At 38.5% G+C, this 19,107-nt stretch overlaps 1 protein-coding gene across 1 annotated transcript in view; it reads left to right on the plus strand.

The window, feature by feature from the left end:
* Positions 1-543: 543 nt before the first annotated feature.
* CD86 (CD86 molecule) overlaps positions 544-19,107 on the plus strand; it is a 96,291-nt gene continuing 77,727 nt past the window's right edge. Inside the window, exons 1-3 of the mRNA XM_006869419.1 lie at positions 544-571; positions 2,697-2,890; positions 4,316-4,370. Of these exons, the coding sequence (XP_006869481.1) occupies positions 544-571; positions 2,697-2,890; positions 4,316-4,370 (277 nt within the window). The remainder of the gene's footprint in view (positions 572-2,696; positions 2,891-4,315; positions 4,371-19,107) is intronic.

Raw genomic sequence — 19,107 nt, forward strand, 5'->3', positions numbered from 1 at the left:
CCAAGACTGTATTTTCCAACTACTGATCCTTCCTCTTTGCGTTCCAATCACCAGTATTGATCAATTACATCTTGAAATTTCATACTTAGACATATTGTCAGGAGAGACCAGTCACTGGAGAAGAATACTGTGTTTGGTAAGGTGGAGGGTCAGAGAAAAAGAGGAAGACCCCCAATGAAATGGATTGGCCAAGTGGCAACATTGGCCAACTGACAACATTGACTCAAGCGTGGCAACAGTAGTGAGGTTGGCCCAGGACCAGGCAGTGTTTCGTTCTGCTGTGCATAAGGTCACTATGAGTCAGTACTGACTTGATGGCACCTAACAACAATAGTTGTTTGCATTAGTAGAAGAATAAATTTTTGGAGTTTCCTATTCTGCCATTTTGGGCGACATACAAAAGACGTCTTTTTAAAAATATAACAAATTGTTTTTGTTGTTAAGTGTCACTAAGTTGATTCCGACTCATAGTGAGCCTGTGAGAAGTGCTGGTGAATTCGAATTGCACAGGGCTACACCAGCGTATAAGTAGAAAGAATAGATATGGCTTTTGGAACAATGTTGGGAAAAGGTAATGCAAAGAAATAGATATTAAAAGTTTATAGAGTTACATTGTTGTTAAGTGCCATGGAGTTGGTTCCAACTCATAGCGATTCTGTGTAGGGTTTCTGAGGAGCAGCTGGTGGGTTTAAACTGCCAACCTTGTGGTTAGTAGTCCAGTGCTTATCCCACAGCACCACAACTCCAAAGTTACATTGTTGTTAAGTACCTTGGAGTCAGTTCTGACTCATAGTGACCCTGTATAGAGTTTCCGAGAAATGACTGGAGGGTTTGAAGCATTGATCATGTGTTTAGCAGTCAAGTGCCTATTCTACAGCACCACACCAGGACTCCAAGCTTACATTAGCTACAAGAATACGGACTTGCACCTCATTTCACACACATAACATTTGCTACATTATTATGGAAACCTCATAAATCAGTGAAGAAATAAAGCAGAGTTAAATGATATTATAGTTACTAGTTAAAAATATGGTAAATGATCTATTTAGATTCCTCCCTCTCACCATTAAGAAATTAATTTACGTGAACTAAAGCTGTATGTAACATTGCAATGTCAGAAACTAGGAAAGACAGAATAAAGTCATATTTGTAGTTGAGATATAGACTTTCTCAGTTTTAGAGTGGTAGAAAAAGCCCCTAATTTTTACTACCCAAAAAAATGTGTAAAACACCTGTATTTGAAAACAAAAGTCTTCAAAGCAAATATGCTGGAAAAAGCAAATATAAAAAATTAGCATCTTTGATATCTAAGAACCATATATAAATTGATAAGAAACACTCCAGGAAACAGAAATATAACTGAAATTTCATGAGAAAGAAAGTTTCACTGACTGCTGACATTGATGATTTTTTATTTTGCTTATGAAAGCATAACTTGATGCAATCCTTTTTCTGGGGGGGGGGATTTTATTCATTTATTTTTCATTTTTTTGTTGGTTACCGTGGTGTATGGGGTGGGGTGAGGGGATTGAGGGGAAGATGGAGCCCAGGGTAGGGAATAGATGCATTATAGCTTGGGTGGTCGGGGGCAGGCATACACTAGAAGGGGAAGGGAAAAGGAAAAACAAGGCAGATGGGAGATAGCTAGGCAGGCTTACATGGGCTAAGTAGAACAGAGGTAAATAATGATGTAAGCACAACCATGGAACAACAGGGTTCGGGGATACAAAGATTGATGCATGGTTTGAATGGGTAAAAGTGGGGAAATGATGTTAAGATGCTTGGCTGTCTTTTGAATCCTGATTTCCTTTGCCTACTATTGTAAAATAGACACTTGAAGGAGTGAGAGAGGAATAAGAGGAATAACCAGAAACATCACCAGAGAAAGCTTGTAAGTCCATCTCCAGCCCACAACTGATTGAAATATCTAAAATGGGGCTAGAACCTGCCCAGTGAAGGAGGTTTCCTGCAGAGCCTTTGCATTGAACAGGACCATAGGTGGCATCCTGATCCCCATCCAGAATCTTCTGAGGTGAGACATTTCCAATTAAAAGGACAAGCAGACCAGCTAGAGCAGCTTATTAATGATGCAATTACAAGATCCATTCCCTCGACAGGGCTCCCCTGAGGGTGAGGTTCCTTACAAATTGGCACATCTTAGACTTGGAGCTCCAGGGACCCCTACTTGATGACAGGGACAATCATCTTTTTCTTCTTCTCCTTTTCTTCCATCAGTCTCTTCTATTTATACAGTCTCTTTCCCTGTATATCATGTTCTTCCTGGTCCATGTTAGAAAGCTTGTTCAGTTACCCTTAGTTTTCAAGTGAGGCAAAAAAACTTCCATACCTGTTATAGCTCCTGGAGGTAGATCTGGAGGGTGTGTGCCAGGGCAGGTGATGGTGTCAGCTCCCGATGCAATCCTTTTGAATATTAATTTGTCACGGTGAATTTAGAAGCTTAAATAAATTCATGTCTATAAAAGAGGGCTTCAAAAATTTCATGAAAAAAGTCCATGATTGTTTAATTCCATTTTTTCCATGAACTTGTTGAAGTCCTCTCATATGTTTCAGTAATTGTAATTTTGGGAATGTGTTTCCTTTTGTGGATTCCTTACTCCAAAAGACAGAATATAAACCAATTTCCCTCTCCTTGAATGTGGTCTAGACTTAATAACTTGTTTCTAAAAAAACAGGATGCAGTAGAAGGGACAATATGGGACTTTGGAGACTAGGCCATGAAAAGCATTGTAACTTCCTCTTTACTCTCTTTTTTGATGTACTTCTGGGAGATGTCAGCTACCATGTTGTGGAAAGAGGCACACAGGTTGATAAGCTGAAGCATCTTGCTAATGCTGGCAAAGAACTGAGGACTCCAACCAACAGCCAGGTGAGTGAATCATCTTAGAAACAGATCCACACTAGCCCCAGTCAAACCTTCAAATGGCTACATCCCCTGCTGACATCCTGACTGTAACCTTCTGATAGGCCTTGAGTCAGAACTACCCAATTAATTCTCTCCAGAATTTCTGATCCACAGAGATTGAGAGAAAATAAATATCTGTTGTTTGAAACCACTAAATTCAGGGATAATTTGTTACTTAACAATAGTATCTAATGTTGTTGTTAAGTGCTATCAAGTCATTTCTGACTCATAGTGACCCTGTAAAGAGTTTTTGAGGAACGATTGGTGGGTTTGAACTGCCAACTTGCAGTTGGAGGTCCAGTGCTTTATCCTACAGCGGTACCCAATATACCATCCCAATGAATAACTTATTATAAATATATGAACTGTAAAACTTTTTTCTGTTCCAATAATTTATTTCTTGCTCCTGTTGTTTTGTTAAGCATATACGCAGTAGAACATATATAATTCACCAATTTCTTTATGTTCAATTCCATGACATGGATTACATCCTTCAAGCTGTGAAAACTTTCTGAATTATTCCTCCCCCATTAGCATAAACTCACTGCCCTCTAGGTTTCCCATCTAATCTTTCCAGTTGGAGTTGTCAGTTTTTTTCTATATGGATGATCCCCATTGCCAAAGTATTGATTCTGACTCCTAGTGACCCTATAGGACAGAGTAGAAATATTCTATTGGATTTTCAAGAATGTAGATTTTCATGAAAGTAGACTGCTCCCTTTTTCTTCCACAGATCAGCTGGTGGGTTACAACTGCCAAACTTGTGGGTAAGAGTTGAGCACTTAATTATGGCACCACCAGAGTTCCAGCCCTTTAAGATAGTTCTCTAAAGCTGCATCATGCTCAAGGCAGACATTCTCTACAAATTATACTAAATTATTGTTTGGGAAGATAGGAGCCCAGGTGACATATTGGGTTATGTGTTGAGCTGCTAACAGCAAGATCATCAGCAGTTCAAGCCCACCAGGCATCCCTTAGGAGAAAAATGAGACTTTCTTCTCCTATAAAGACTTACAGCCTTGGAAACCCTATACAGGGTCACTTTGAGTTGGAATCGATTCCATGGCACATAACCACCACCATCACTGTTGTTTGTTATAAAGAAGACTTCAGGGGATATATCTGGTCTAAGACTTAAACACTATGTCAGAGCAATAATTTTAGAACCCCAATAGCTCCAGAAAATCTGAATTCCATAAGAATTTTAAATTATCTTCTACATTTCCCCCCTTTTGAACAATTTGATGAAAATATTAGTAATAGGAGTCAGGTACCATCAAGTTCTTCTGGTCTCATAGCAAAGGGCACAATTATTCATGGAGGCAATTAGCTACACATTCTATTTCCTCCTCCAATTTTTGACTCTCCTTCCTCTGTTGCTCCAAGCAGATAGAAGCCAATTGTTGTATCTTGGATGGCCTTCTACAAGCTTTTAAGACCTCAGGTACTCCACAAAGAACGAGTGGGTAGAATAGAAGCACTAAACTCATTAGGCCAATTAACTAATTTCTCATTAAACCATGACTCTAAACCTCCAAACCAAGAAATCAAATTCTGTGAGGTGTTTGGTTGTATGTAAGCAGTCTCTGAAGTTGTTATTTATTTGTTTTTATAAATATATCTACCCTACATTTATTAATTCAACTAGTTACAAGTGTACAACTTATTGACATCAATTACATTTATCAATTGTGCCTTTAATCATTGCTAATTTATCATCATTGTAAATAAAAACTCAGTATTCCATAAGCAATAATCCTCATTTTCCCTTGCTCCTGAAATTGGCAATCATTAATAAACTTTGGTCTTTATAGATTTGCCCGTTCTTATCCTTTTATATAAGTGAGCTCATACAATATTTGCCCTTTGTGATTAACTTAGTTCATTCAACATATGTCTTCAAGCTCTATCCATGTTGTAGCATGTATAAGGACTTCATTTTTCTTTATGAATGAGTAATACTTGATTGTATGGATGGATCATATTTTATTCATCCATTCATCCATTGATAGGCAATTAGATTGTTTTCACCTTTTAGCTTTTATGAAAAATGCTACAATGAGCATCAGTTGGATGTCTGTTCACCTCTTTATTTTCAAGTCCCTGGGGTATAATCTTACCAGTGGAATTGCTAGGTTATATTTTTTTTAGTTTTGGAGGCATAATCATATGTTTTCCCTATGGTTATACCATTTTGCATTTCTACTAACAATGGGTAAGGGTTCCAATCTCCCCACGTCCTTGCCAACATTTGTTATTTTCCTTAAAATAAAAAACACAAAAACTTAGCCATCCTGTTATTGTTAAGTATCATTGAGTAGATTCAGACCCTTCTGAGAAGCAACTGGTGAGTTTGAACCACTGACTTTGTGGTCAAGTGCTTATCCTCCAGTGCCACACCATCCGAATGGTAGTAAAATGGTATTTCATTGTGGTTTTGATCGGCATCCTATGATAGCTACAGAAATTGATATCTTTTCATGTGTTTGGTGTCCACTTGGATATCCTCATTGGTGAAATATCTATTCAAGTCCTTTATCCATTTTTTTGATTGGGTTATTGGTCTTTTTCTTTGTTGTTAAGTTGTTGAAGTTTTATACATTTTTTGGTTATTAGATTCTTATCACATTTATGATTTCTGAAGATATTCTTCCAATTGACAGCTTATTTTTTCACTTTTCTTGGTAATAGAATTACACACACATAAAAAAGCATCCATGTCTCACACCAAATGCAAAAAAGCAAATGCAAAATGGACTAAGGAACAGCATGTGAAAACTAAAACCATAAATTCTTATAAGAAAATGTAGGGACAAGGCATTACAATAAAAGGGACCTCATAAAAATTAAATACTTCTGTTCATCAAAAGACTTTAACAAAAAAAAAAAAAAAAACTGTTTTCAATATAGCAATATTAGAAATTACACATTTTCCAACATCAGACAACTTTTATTATAATGGATCTAAAGTAGGATCAGCACTGGATTGCGAACCACAAGTTCGGCAGTTCAAACCCACCAACTGCTCCTTGGAAACCCTATACAAGGTCTCTATGAGTCGGAACAGACTTGATAGCACTTAATAACAGTAACTATAATAATGTGAAAAAACGCTTATGCTATCCAAGTAAAAATTAGAGGATACATTGGTACTGAGAAACTCAAATAATGAAAAATTATGTTTTTATGGATTTTTTTTTGTTATTTCATTTTTATTTCTAATGTGTCATTTTTTTCCCTTTTTTTTTTATTAAATGTTTTTATTTTGGATTGAGTGAAAGTTTACAGGGTACATCATCAGCTTCACTCTAATGTGTCATTTTGTTGTTTATACTATTCTATCTGCACTTCTACAATACTTTTGAAGGTAAATAATCTATTTTTCATTTTATTATTACTTATCTCTGTCAAAAATAATTTCTCAAACCTCAATGAATTGTCAAAGTTGATAAATTAATACTTTTTCAGTCCTCTTTATCAAAGATTAATAATAATGTGTTGCTTTTGCTTCCTTATTCCAGTTTGCCATGATACTATCCATTTTTTTAAATGTGTTGTTGTGACTCATGTTTACAAGGGAGAACATTAGTTTTACATTCATCCTGTCGTATATCGTTTCATTGCCATGGTTACAATCCCCTCCATGCATCATCAACCAACCAAAGGGTATACACTACAAGCCTGGCCCCCTGTCATCAGCACACAGCCCCTCTCCCTCTCTAGGTCTAAAGTCCCCAGTCACTCCATCTCTCCACGTCATGTCTCTGCCTCCATCTCAGACATCACAGCTTCTCTGGGTAGGGTCCCGCTCCTGGCTCTTCTCCTTTGTCAATTGTTGTTTAAACTTATTAAAATAATGTAACTTATTTATAATAGCTTTTCCTTTATTTAGCATTCTGATTGTCTAAACTAATTTATGATTATTTAGTTTTGTCTTTATTCCTGCTGCTGGTTTTAGGGCTCAGTACTGGATCTTTTCAGTCATGGCTTCTCTATTCTTAGACTTTCAATTGTAAATAATTTCCTTTTCTAGAACATGTCTTTAAGTAATTTATTTAGGAAGCTTATTTTGGTGGTAGTATGGTATATGGGTCGGAATCAACTCGACAGCACTTAACAACAACATGGTTATTCGAGGATTCCTGTTGTGTCAGTGTAGGATCAGCACTGGACTTTGAACCACCAGTTCAAACCCATCAGCTGCTTCTTGGAAACCCTATACAGGGTCGCTATGAGTCAGAACTGACTCGACAACACTTAACAACAACAACATTTGTTGTTGTTTCAGATCAGCTTGGTGTTATATTTCTATTGACTCACACTTACCTGGAAACTTACTTGAGTAGAGAATGCTAACTCAAAACTGTACATATTGTGTTGTTTCTTACCACGTAGGGTTAAGTAAGAGTTTTGTTTCTCTGAATTTTATCCCTTTTTGTTTATCTTTTAGCCTTCTTTATCTTTGGAATTTAAAATTCTCACCATGATTTATCTGGATGCAAATCCATTCTCTAAATTTTGCTATAAAATACGGAATTCTTTCTATTTTTAAATTGTGCCTTTTCTAGTTCAGATGAGGGCATTTTCTTTTCTTGTGGTATAGTTTCTGCTTGATGAATCCTGTGTCTCTCAGATTCACCTATTAATTTCAGATGCTGTTGCCCCTCCTCCTCCAGGCCTTTATTTCAGAAATCTTCTCTTTCACCAATTTAATCCTTGGCTACCCAGGAATGAAAACATTAAAGCAGCTGTTTCTGCTAGTCCTTGGTTGGCAGCCCTCTCAGAAGACCCTTCAACTCTGTGAAATCCTCACCCACCTTGGTGGTATTGAAATCTACACTCATGGTAATTCACCCTTGTTTATTATTTTACCAACATCTGTAGAATGTCCTCTTACTTCATCTTGTAGATGCAGAGATATGGTTTTCTTGTTTTAATGATCGTATCTTCTGTATTTATTGAGGGAATTTCAAGAAGGGGAAATTTTAGTCAGCCTCATCTTAATGTCAAGTGTGGAACTCTATGCCACTGAATTCTTTTTATTTAGACGGAGGTTCACGAACTCAAGCTGCAAGGAAAGGGTTAAACCTCTTCCATAAGTGTGGGCAAGAAAGAGGAACTGCCTTTATGAAAAAAAGTTACAGGCTGTACAGTCAGTATAGAAAAAGACCCTGGCAGGAAAGGCTTGTTCCCTTTCCTACTGTAACGCGGATCAACAGCTGAGAGCAGAGTCCTTTCCAAGCTTTGCCCACGTCCTGGTTGGTGGTCTGGCTTTAGCCCACTGCCAAGCATTTGCCAAGGGGAGGAAGCAGCCGACACCGATCCCCAACAGTGAGTGATCATTCTTACCATTCTTTGAAGAGCAATTATGAGTTAGGTGACCTCAGAGGCAGGCTGAGGTTGAGGATGATGCTCAGATTTCTGTCCTTCCCGCCCAAGAAGAAACTGCTAATCTGTGTTACTACTGTGTAGAGGCCAAAACCCAGAGCACACAGGAGGTAGAGGGGTCTGTGCTGTCAAACATCAGCTGAAGCCCCAAAGTCAGTCTGTCCTTCCGAGAGCACCCACGAGCTTGAGTTCATAGCTCCAAGTCTGGGCAATGTGTGCTTTTGTTTTTATTTTTCCTACAAGATACAAAAGGAACTTAAGAATCCTTTGAAGAGCTAAAAACAGATTGTTATTAGATGATTCATGTAGGATTTTAAAATTTGTTATTCAAATATTAAATGTTACAGTCATTGATGTTTAAATTAAAAACAAAGATATTTTTTAATGTCTGGATAAGTATGGCAAATGAGAGGGAATAATTTTCATATACACTAGGTACAGTTTGTCTGAGGTTGAAGGGGCAGAAGAGATGGAGGATGAAATAGAGACAAAAGAAAGGGAAAAGCTAGGGAGAAAGGAACAGCAAGAGGAGGTACAAGAAGATGTTGTTGTTATGTGCTGTCTAGTCGGTTCTGACTCATAATGACCCTGTATAGGATTTCCAAGAAGTGGCTGATGGGTCTGAACCACTGACCTTGTGGTTAGCAGTGGAGGGCTTATCACAAACAGTCTGTGCGAGATTCTGGGCCTGATGAGTAGTAGAAAGAGGTATCCTCCACTCATTCAATTAGCCATGTGTACTGAACATGCATTAAGGATCTCTGGTAGCATAGTGGTTACAAGTGGGGCTGCTAACCTCATGGTCAATAAGTAGTTTGAAACTACTAGCAGTTCCATGAGAGAAAGAGCAGGCTTTCTGCTTCTTTGAAGATTTACAGCCTCAGAAACCCTCCAAAGTGTTGCTTGAGTCTGAATGGCCTGACTGCACTTAACAACAATATGTTGATACGAATACCCTTATTACTTGCTATGTGACTTAAGTCAAGTTGCTTATCTTTGTAAATTCTTGGTTTCTTTTCTTTGAGAGGGGGAAATAATGATATAAAGTGGTTGTGAGATTTTAATGGGAGAATTCATGTAAAGGGTTCAAACTCTGCTCTAGTAAATATTCAGCAAACAACTATTAGTTGTTTTTAGAACTATGAAATGGAGGGGATGTTATTTGCCTGAAATTTCACAACTACTTGATGGCTTTGTTAGGTCTAGAACTCAGGAAGGTCATTTTCCTGCATAAGTGTTTAACACCCTTTGAATCTGTTAGAATACCCCCAGGCTGGGATTCTAGAGGGTTTGACTGGAAACACACACAAGGACAAGGATGAGGCCAACCACTTCCTGTCAGTGAATCTGATCATAATGGGAAACCAAAAATTAAGAAGGAGAATGAAATTCAGGAAGCTGAGAGCCAGGCTAGATGCAGGGATTAATGTAAGAGACACAACTCAGAGATCCAGCTCAGAGATCCAATTCAGAGAACCAGCAGGGAATGGGTCTTTTTTAGGCCCCCAGCTCTGGGGGGTGGGATAAGAGGGGTGTGGAGGCAGAGAGGAAGGGGATGAGGGGATATCAACTTCATTCAAAGACCCAGGCTTGGATAATTAACTAGCCAAATGAGGCTTAAGTGTGGGGGTGGGGGTGACAACAGGAGAGATGGCTCTGGTGACCATAGTGAGAAAGAAGCCATGAACTGCTAAGTGGGAGGAAAGCCAGAAAAGGGTTAGATCACCAAACCAAAAGAAGAAAAATATTTCACTGTGTAAAATTCTGCAGAAAGGTGAAGTAAGAGCATGACTGCAAATGTCAGTCCTGAGGCCATCGGTGACCTTTGCAGAATGCTCCCAGTTGAGGGGAGGGCGTAGATTTTAGAGTGCTTTGAGTTCATGGATACAGCACAGATGGACTGCTCCTGCAAAAACTTTGGTGATGAAAGACAACCTCTTCACATGATAAAACCATCTTCTCTGTGGTGTGGCGCTGTGGGTTAATGCGCCAGACTGCAAAGCTGTTTGAACTGCAAGGTCAGCAGTCCAAGCTCACCAGCTGCTCCTTGGAAACCTTATACAGGGTCGTTATGGGTAGGAACCAACTGGATGGCACTTCAGAACAAACAGCAACTGTTCCTAAAGAACCGCATGGAGATAACCTAGAAGCAAGGAAGCCAGTTCTGAAGTCCTTCCTCCCCCTAATTTAGTAGCTAAACAAAGGAGAGAAAAGTCAATTATTTCTTATTCCATATAAAACTATTTGAGAAAGGATTTCAGGAAGAAAAGGACTCTGAGGTATAAATTTATAGATTTTTGTTGGATTTTGTTACTGGTACATATGTTGATTCCATTCTACACTGTTAAGCCATGGAAAAGTTGTTTGAGGCTTCTCAGCTATGAAGCTCTAGTGAATCTGGTGAGATAAAGAAGGAAACAAGGCCTAGTGGAATTTTGTCATAATTTACGTCAATAAGCAAAAAAAAAAAAAAAAAAAAAAAACCACAGTAGAAATGGAATAGAGAAGTATTAAAGCATTTTCTTAGAAAGCTTTGCAACCCACAATAAATCGAAAATTTGCTTTCCATAATGCCAGGGATATTTATAGGCCAACACAATCCAAATATTACAGTTTGAATTATTGGGGTTCAAATTTGTACTAATTGTTGTTATTGTTGTTAAGTGCGGTTGAGTTGGTTCCAACCCATAGCGACTCTGTACAGTGTTTCCAAGGTGACTGGTGAGCTTGAATCACCAACCTTTCAGTTTAAACCGACTTTGCAGTTCTGCGCATTAACCCAAAGCACCATACCAGGACTACTGTACTAATTGCTGTTGTTGTTATTAAGTGCTGTCAAGTTGGTTCCGACCCAAAGCAACCCTTTATAGGGTTTCCAAGGAGCAGCTGGTGAGCTTGAACCACCAACCTTGCAGTTCAAACAGCTTTGCAAATAGAGCTATTAAAAAATAAGAAAAATTAGATATTTTGTTATATAAGCCAATTAGTCCATACCAGCTAGAAGCTAATAACTAGTTTAAAATCTACCTAGGTCATTACCTCCACATTATAATTACTTTCGACCAACTAAACAGTAAATACTTATCAGTAACTTGTTAGGTTTAAGGCTCTCTGGAGTATAACAGAAGAAAGAATTGGCACATTGTTTTAGTTTGGTTTGGTTTGCTTCGGGGTTTTTTTTGTTGTTTTTGTTTGTTTTTTTACTTTTTATTGTGAATTGAGTGAAGGTTTATGGACAAGATCATCAGTTTTACATTCAACAAATCACACACTTTGTTTCATCTCAGTGGTTACATTCCCCTCCATGCAACAACAATTATCCTGCTTCCTCCCTGTGGTTTCTAGTTCCAGTTCACCCAAATTCCCATCGCTTCTCAACTATGTCCTAAGGAAAATGTTGCCCTTTTGATTTTAAATGATTGCCTACTCCATGATGAGCATACCTTATTTTTATGGTCTAATTGGGACTAAAACCCAACAACAATGAAAGGACAGAAAGAAATCCAGTGTAGTTAATAATTGTTGTTGTTAAGTGCTATCGAGTCAATTCTGTGCAGGGTTTCCAAGGAAAGTCTGGTGAGCTTGAACTGCCAACCTTGTGGTTCAAACCAACTTTTCAGTCCAGCGTGGTAACTCACAGTACCACACCAGGACTAAGTAATCTTTAAAGAAGAAATAAATACAAATAACAAAAAAGTATCCTTTTGCTCAACATTAAGGAAACACCAATTCAGACACCAGTGAGATTTTTCATTTATCAAGTCAAACACTACAAAGCCCAAAGAATCCAATTAGAAAATGGGCAAAAGACATTTCTTCAAAGAAGCGAAAAACACAAATTGCAGATAAGCATGTCAAAAGATGTTCAACATCATTAACCATGATAGAAAAGAAAATGAATATTACAATGAAATAGCACTACATACTTGTCAGAATCGCTAAAATAAAATAAATAAATAAATAAATAAATAAATTGTGATCTCACCAAGTACTGTCAGGTTATAGAGGAACTGGATCAATGGTATATTAGCGGAGGATATGTGAAATGGTACAGCACCTCTGGAAAGCAGTATGACATTTCTCACCAAACTAAATATACACTTAGCTTAGAAAATTTCACAATAAACAAACAAGAAAAATAGTACATTCATATTCAGAGAAGTTTTTATTCGGAATAGCCCAAACTGGGAAAAATCCAAATGTTCTTCAGTGGGTGAATGATGGCAGTAGTTACTTGAATGTACACATGTGATAAAATTGCATAGAACTCTACACACACAGTCACACACAAGCACATGAGTATATGTATCACTGGTGAAATCTGAATAAATTCTTTGGGTTATACCAATGTCAACTCCTTGGTTTTATATTATATTACAGTTGTGTAAGATAATACTACTGGGGAAATTTGGTGTGGCGCTGTAGGATCAGCACGGGACTTTATTCATAGCTACTTTAATGAGTCCTATAAGGTTGTTGGTGTAGTGGTGCAGGATAATGCACTAGACTGCAAGGTTGATTTGAACTGCAATGTCGGTGGTTCAAACCCACCAGCTGCTCCTCAGAAACCTTTTACAAGGTTGCTATGAGTCAGAATTGACTTGACATCACTTAACAACAACATGCAGGACCTCCTTGTGCAAAAGATAAAGGTAAGAGCCATAGGGCTAATGGTAGGCCAAAAATGATCCATAAACACATCTTATAAAGGAAAAAAAAAAGGAAAAAAATTTTTTAAAGAACCTTAGTTATAATTGTTGTTGTTGTTAAGGGATGTTGAGTCAGTTCCAACTCTAGCAACCCTGTATAGGGTTTCCTAGAGACTTATAAATCTTTGTAGGAGCAGAAAGCCTCATCTTTCTTATATTTCAAGGACCTGAAATTTTCACCTGTTTGAATTTCCAACTCAATATGGATTACAACTCAATGTAAAGAAAATAAAAATCTTCATAACTGGACCAATAAACAACATCGTTGAAAAGGTTGAAGTTGTCAAGGATTTCATTTTACTTGATTAAACAATCAATGCTCACTGAAACAGCAGTAAAGAAATCAAACAATGTATTGCACTGGTCAAATCTTCTGCAAAAGACCTCTTCAAAATGTTAAAAACTAAAGATGTTACCTGAGGATTTAGGTACACTTGACCCAAGTCATAGTATTTTCAGTCCCCTCATCTGCATGTGAAAACTGGACAACAAATAAGGAAGATTGAAAAAGAATTGATACATTCAAATTGTGGTGTTGGTGAAGAATACTGAAAGTACAGTGGGCTGCCAGAAAAATCAAACAAATTTGTCTCGGGAGGAATGAAGGATGATGAGATATCACTTCTTGTCCTTAAGGCATTTTGTCCCGGAGAAGAACATCTTGTTTGTTAAAATGGAGGTACATTGAAAAAGAGGAAGAACCTCCAGCGAGATAGATTGACACGGTGGCTGCAACAATGGGCTATAACATAACAGCAATTGTGAGGATGGTGCAGGGACCAGGCGGTGCTTCATTCTGTTGTGCTAGGGTTGCTATGATTTGGAGCTGACTCAACAGCATCTACTAACTGGAAGATCAGCTACTTGGTAAGACTGGGCCCACATTCGCACATGACAACACCTGCTAGATTTAGCATAATCCATGCTCTGATAGGATATAAACTTTCCTCTTCCCATGTAGCTTGTTTTAATTGTTTACTTTACCTGCCTGGACCCTGCAGTCATGGGAGTCTAAGACCCCTGCTCTAAGAAGTGAGGCCTCCTCAGGTGAAAAAGAATATCACAATGGAACAAGGCAGGTGAGACCTGGGCTTCAGGAAACTAAGGTTGTTTGAAAACCCACTTCCTTGAGGAGCCATATCCTAAAGACCATTTGCTTTCTTCCCTCTTGAGCAGACTAGTAGTGGCCTTAAGACCTTCATCTGAGAGTTGGGGAAGTGGTTTGCCAGGGAACAGGAATCTTATTGGGGACTCAAGGAGAAGGTGGAAATTTGAAGGACACAAAGAATTTTGACAACAGAGAAAAGAAAAGTTGATGTGCCAGTGCAGTGGCTAATTGAAGATTCTATTTCAGAAAGAATTCTGTCACTTGTAACCATTTTTTTGTGGTTGCCAGAAACCTAGCTCCTCCAGTTGTATTTTAACAAGTCTGTACTGTCTTGATGGCACCCAACAATAGGAACAGCAACTCTGTATGCTCCCACTGCCATCCAGTTGGCTGTGACTCACAGCGACCTTATGGTGTTGTTGCTGTTAAGTGTCTTCTAGTTGTTTCTGACTCATAGCGACCGGTATAGGGTTTCTGAGTAATGGTTGGTGGGTCTGAATCACTGATCTTGCAGTCCAGTGCATTATCCTGCAGTGCCATACCAGTGACTTCATGTTGTTGTTGTTAAGTGCCGTCGAGTCGGTTCCGACCCATAGCGATCCTGAACAGGGTTTCCGAGGCTGTAAATCCTTACAGGAGCAGAAAACCTCATCTTTCCCCCGTGGAGCAACTGGTAGTTTCGAACTGCTGACCTTGCGGTTCACAGCCCGATTCGTAACCACGACGCTACCAGAGCTCATTATAGGACTCATTAAGTCATGATGAGTAAAGATTAAGATTGTAATCTTTACAGAAGCAGACTGCCACACCTTTGTTTCAAGGAGCAGCAGATGGGTTCAAACTACAAACCTTTCGGTAAGCAATTGAGTGCTTAATCACAGGGCTGCTACTCAGATAATGAGCTGAGGGTTCCATGCAAGTTCATCAGTTCAAACCCACCAGTCGCTCCTCAGAAACCCTATGCAGAGTGAGTTGGAACCAACTCAAAGACACTTCATAACAGCAACAAATGCAGTTCTGGGAGGCCTTAAGGATAACTCTTCCATAGATTTAGGAACCATGGGCAGATTGCTAGATAGATGAGCCTCTGTTTCTTCATCTGTTAGATTTACTGGTTGTAATCTTCATGAGGATACGGATTAAATGAGCAAACAGAGGAATGTGGTGTGTGAGGATGAGTATGTTGCTATGATAATTAGAGATGTGGGTTAAGTATTAATTTCCCCAATGAGAAAACTGAGGTTCAGAGAAGCTTAGTAACTTACTCAAAGTTACACAATTACTAAGGCACTTTGGGGAGACTTACTCAAAAAGTGCCAAATCACACCCACAGCATTCAGACCAAAAAAAAAAAAAGTACATTGACAACTGACATTCAAATGAGACTCACATCCTGCTAAAAGCTTGAGGTCACTGGTAATGGTCCTGGGCAAGTGATGTAACTTCTCTGAAACTCCGTTTTCTTGTCTGTGAAACCTTGCATGTTTATTGTGAAGATTAACTGCAGTAACATTTAAAGTGCTTAGCAGAGTGCCAGACTTAGCGCCATCAATTAACGTATATTATTAACTCAATAAAATGGCATTTACTGAACTCCCACTCTGGGAGTTCAGCAAAGCAGCAGGAATGCAAAGGGGAATGAATCACGATCTCTGCCCTTGTAGAAGTCAGGATAGGGTAGCCATTGCAGCAGTGAGATTTTAAACATAAGAAGGAAACCGATGTAATGGAAGAATGAATAATGTAATTTGGGAATGAGGAAGATACAAATATAGGAAGAAGGGAAGGGTGGGGCAGAGAAGGCTTCAACTGTAGTGTGATCTAGAACTTCAAGAGTCAGTTTTACAAGCAGTAAAGGAAGAAAAAATGTTCCAGGCAGGAGGAAAAGCAAGGAAGGCAAATGTCTTACAAGGGCCTGGTGTGTTTGGAGACTAGGGAACAGTTCAAGTGTGAACAGAGGGGACTACGAATGGGCTAAGCGATACAAGCAAAAGAGAAAAATAAGATCAGATTGCGGAAAGTCTTGTGTATCTCTTGCTAAGGACTAAGACCACTAGTCTATGGGGAACAGAGTTACATAATCAAATTGTTTTCAAAGAAACATAATGGAAAGACAAAGAATAATGAGAGGGAGCCAGCAACAATGCTGTTGCAATAGTTCAAACAAGAGGTGATGAACCCCAAATAATTGAAAGTGGGTGGTGAGGAAGGCGGGTAGGGACTTAAACACAAAGTGTGACATCCAAGGTATGAAAATCACCTGGTCCCTTCTTCCTTACCACAGTCATCCCAAGGGACCAAAACAAAAACACAGAAAACAATCTCTTTTGTTTATATGCAAATAGGACATGAACAGTGAAAATACAACCCAATGTGAAAAAACACATGCAATTTTTTGTCTCGATTCTATGAACTTTGAAGATCAAATTGATCAACACAGTTCTTCTTAAAGTCTCCAGTTCCTTACATCGAAACTATAGCCAACCTGTGCAAGCCTTATTTAGTATTGTTTTCAATCTTTAACCAAATTTGAGTAAAGTAATTTAAGGACATTTTCAAAACAGACTCACATCATTAGATACTAGAAGAGCAACATCTTGTTTTACTGGGAAATTTCCCTTTTTAGTAGCAATATCTCTGGGTGGAGTGAACCTTTAGTATCTTCCCAATAAAGGTACATGAAGGAAGTAGTTATTGTTATTAGTTGCCGCTGAGTCAGCTTTGATTTATGGTGACCGTATGTATAACAGAATGAAATATTGCCACCTTCATAATCATTGATATGTTTGAGTCCATTTTTTTTAATCTTCCTGCACTCTATTGGACAATGTTCTTTGTCATTGGCTGGTTTTTAAAAAGAGAAGTTTGTGTTAGTCTTGAAACTTACCTACCAGGAATGACCCTGATGGTATGTGAAATGCCTATAGAGTAGTTTCCAACATCATAGAAACATACAAGTACTACAATCTGACAAGACAGATTGTGGAAAAGGAAGCAGTAGAGAGTTGTAAAATGTACATCTCTATGCATCTATACCACCAAATTGAAGATTCCAAGTTCATGCACATCTTTTAAGTTCTTATGTGCATTGCTTGTGGTTAGAAAGATGTCACAGGGAAGTGAACCTTTCAGTGTGCAATGCCCCATTGTAAAATGGAAACTTTAAAAAATCCAGTCTGTATGTGTGTGCTTTGCAAATTTAAGCCCTATTAGCTGTGTTCTGTATGCCCCAATCTATTTGATCTTATTTTGTAGTGTACATTTTATTTATATTCTTATGTAAATATTTCACATAAAACGGTGCTTTCACAGATTTTCATGCTTCCCTAAATTTGAAATATGCTGCCATTTGTTAAAATGTGCTAGTTTTGTTATGTATTATATCCCCTTCTCTGCATATATAGAGAAAAAGCATATGAATTTAACAAGCAATTTTTATATTTAGGATATTACTTCATTTGATTTCTTCTAACTGAGGCTAGGAAGGAAATGACAAATGTTAAATGTTTTGGGAAAGAAATGGCAGTCTCTCAGAATGTATAAACGCATAACCTTAAGCAAATGGTTCACCTCAAATTCAAAATACAATCATCTGCATCTGGGTCTCCAGGTAACTGTAAGGATAGTTAAGTTTGAAATCAGATGTTTACTTTGTTGAAATCTGAAACGTGACATTGTAGATATTGGCAGTTTTGTTATCAGTTTTATAAGTTTGCTGCTCTATGTGTTTCACTTGTGTTATAAAGATTTTGCAGTTATTTGCGTGTTGAACATGGTTATTGTGCTTGCCTGCCGATCTAAAGGTCGGGAGTCTGCTCATAGGTGCCTCAGAAGTAAGTCCTGGTGATCTACCTTCAAAATTTAGCTATTAAAACCCTACTGATCACAATTCTAGTCTAACACACATGGGGCTGCCATAGATTGGAATCAACTCAACAGCAACTGGTTTGGGGTTTATAAAGATTTTATTTAGTTTTTGTTCTTTGTTAAAGATTCCTGATAGTACTGTGGTTGAAGGTCTCAGTTGCTAACCAAAAGATCAGCCATTCGAACCCACCAACTGCTCCAAAGGAGAAAACGTGGCAGTCTGCTTACATAAAGTTACAGACTTGGAAAACCGTGGCAGTCTGCTTACATAAAGTTACAGGCTTGGAAGCCCTCTGGGGCAGTTCTGCCCTCTAGGATCACTATGAGTTGGAGTTGACTACATGGCAGGGCGTTTGGTGGGTTTTTTTTTGTTGTTGTTGTTAAATAGTAGACAATCTTTTGTGTAAACTATTAATGTAAGTCAAAATATTTCAAAATTGCATTGCAAGCCCTACTGATAAGCTGGAATTACAGAAATATTATATTGGAAGGGAACTTAAGGACCATTTAGCTCACCCTTCCCCAGAGGGGGTTCTCTCTACTGTGCCACCTAAAACTGATAGTCATTCAGCCACCTTGAACTTTTAAAATATAAAGTGAAGGAGAACCAATATTTCCTGAGACGCCCTGTATCGGAGACAGAGGACTTGGGGAAAGTTCATTTGGTTGTGTTCTACACAACCCAGAATCTACCTCATACTCTTATGAGTGTTGATATAAAGACATCAGCTCTAACTGAAACTGTGTAGGAAAATCACCTGATGGCCAGTACTTTGGCATTATTAGATGGGGGCAAGCCTTCTGTGGAGCCCCGGTATGGTGCTATGGGTTAATGCAGTAGACTGCAAAGTCAGTTTAAATCATAAGGTCGGTGGTTCAAGCTCATCAGCTGCTCCTCGGAAACCCTACACAGGGTCCTTATGAGTCGGAACCGACTTGACGTACTTAACAACAACAGCAAGGTTGCCTGTACTCAACTAAAGACTCCATGAGGGAAACCATGTCTGCTTTTGCTCACCATGGACCCCAGGACTAGCCTTTGGCTTGCATTCAGTTGTAACTTCTTAAACATTTGTTAAATGAGTGAAGGCAGATTAGAAAGTGAACAT

The sequence above is a fragment of the Chrysochloris asiatica genome, unplaced genomic scaffold (assembly GCF_000296735.1).
Source record: "Chrysochloris asiatica unplaced genomic scaffold, ChrAsi1.0 scaffold00130, whole genome shotgun sequence".
In the NCBI taxonomy this organism is placed as follows: Eukaryota; Metazoa; Chordata; class Mammalia; order Afrosoricida; family Chrysochloridae; genus Chrysochloris; species Chrysochloris asiatica.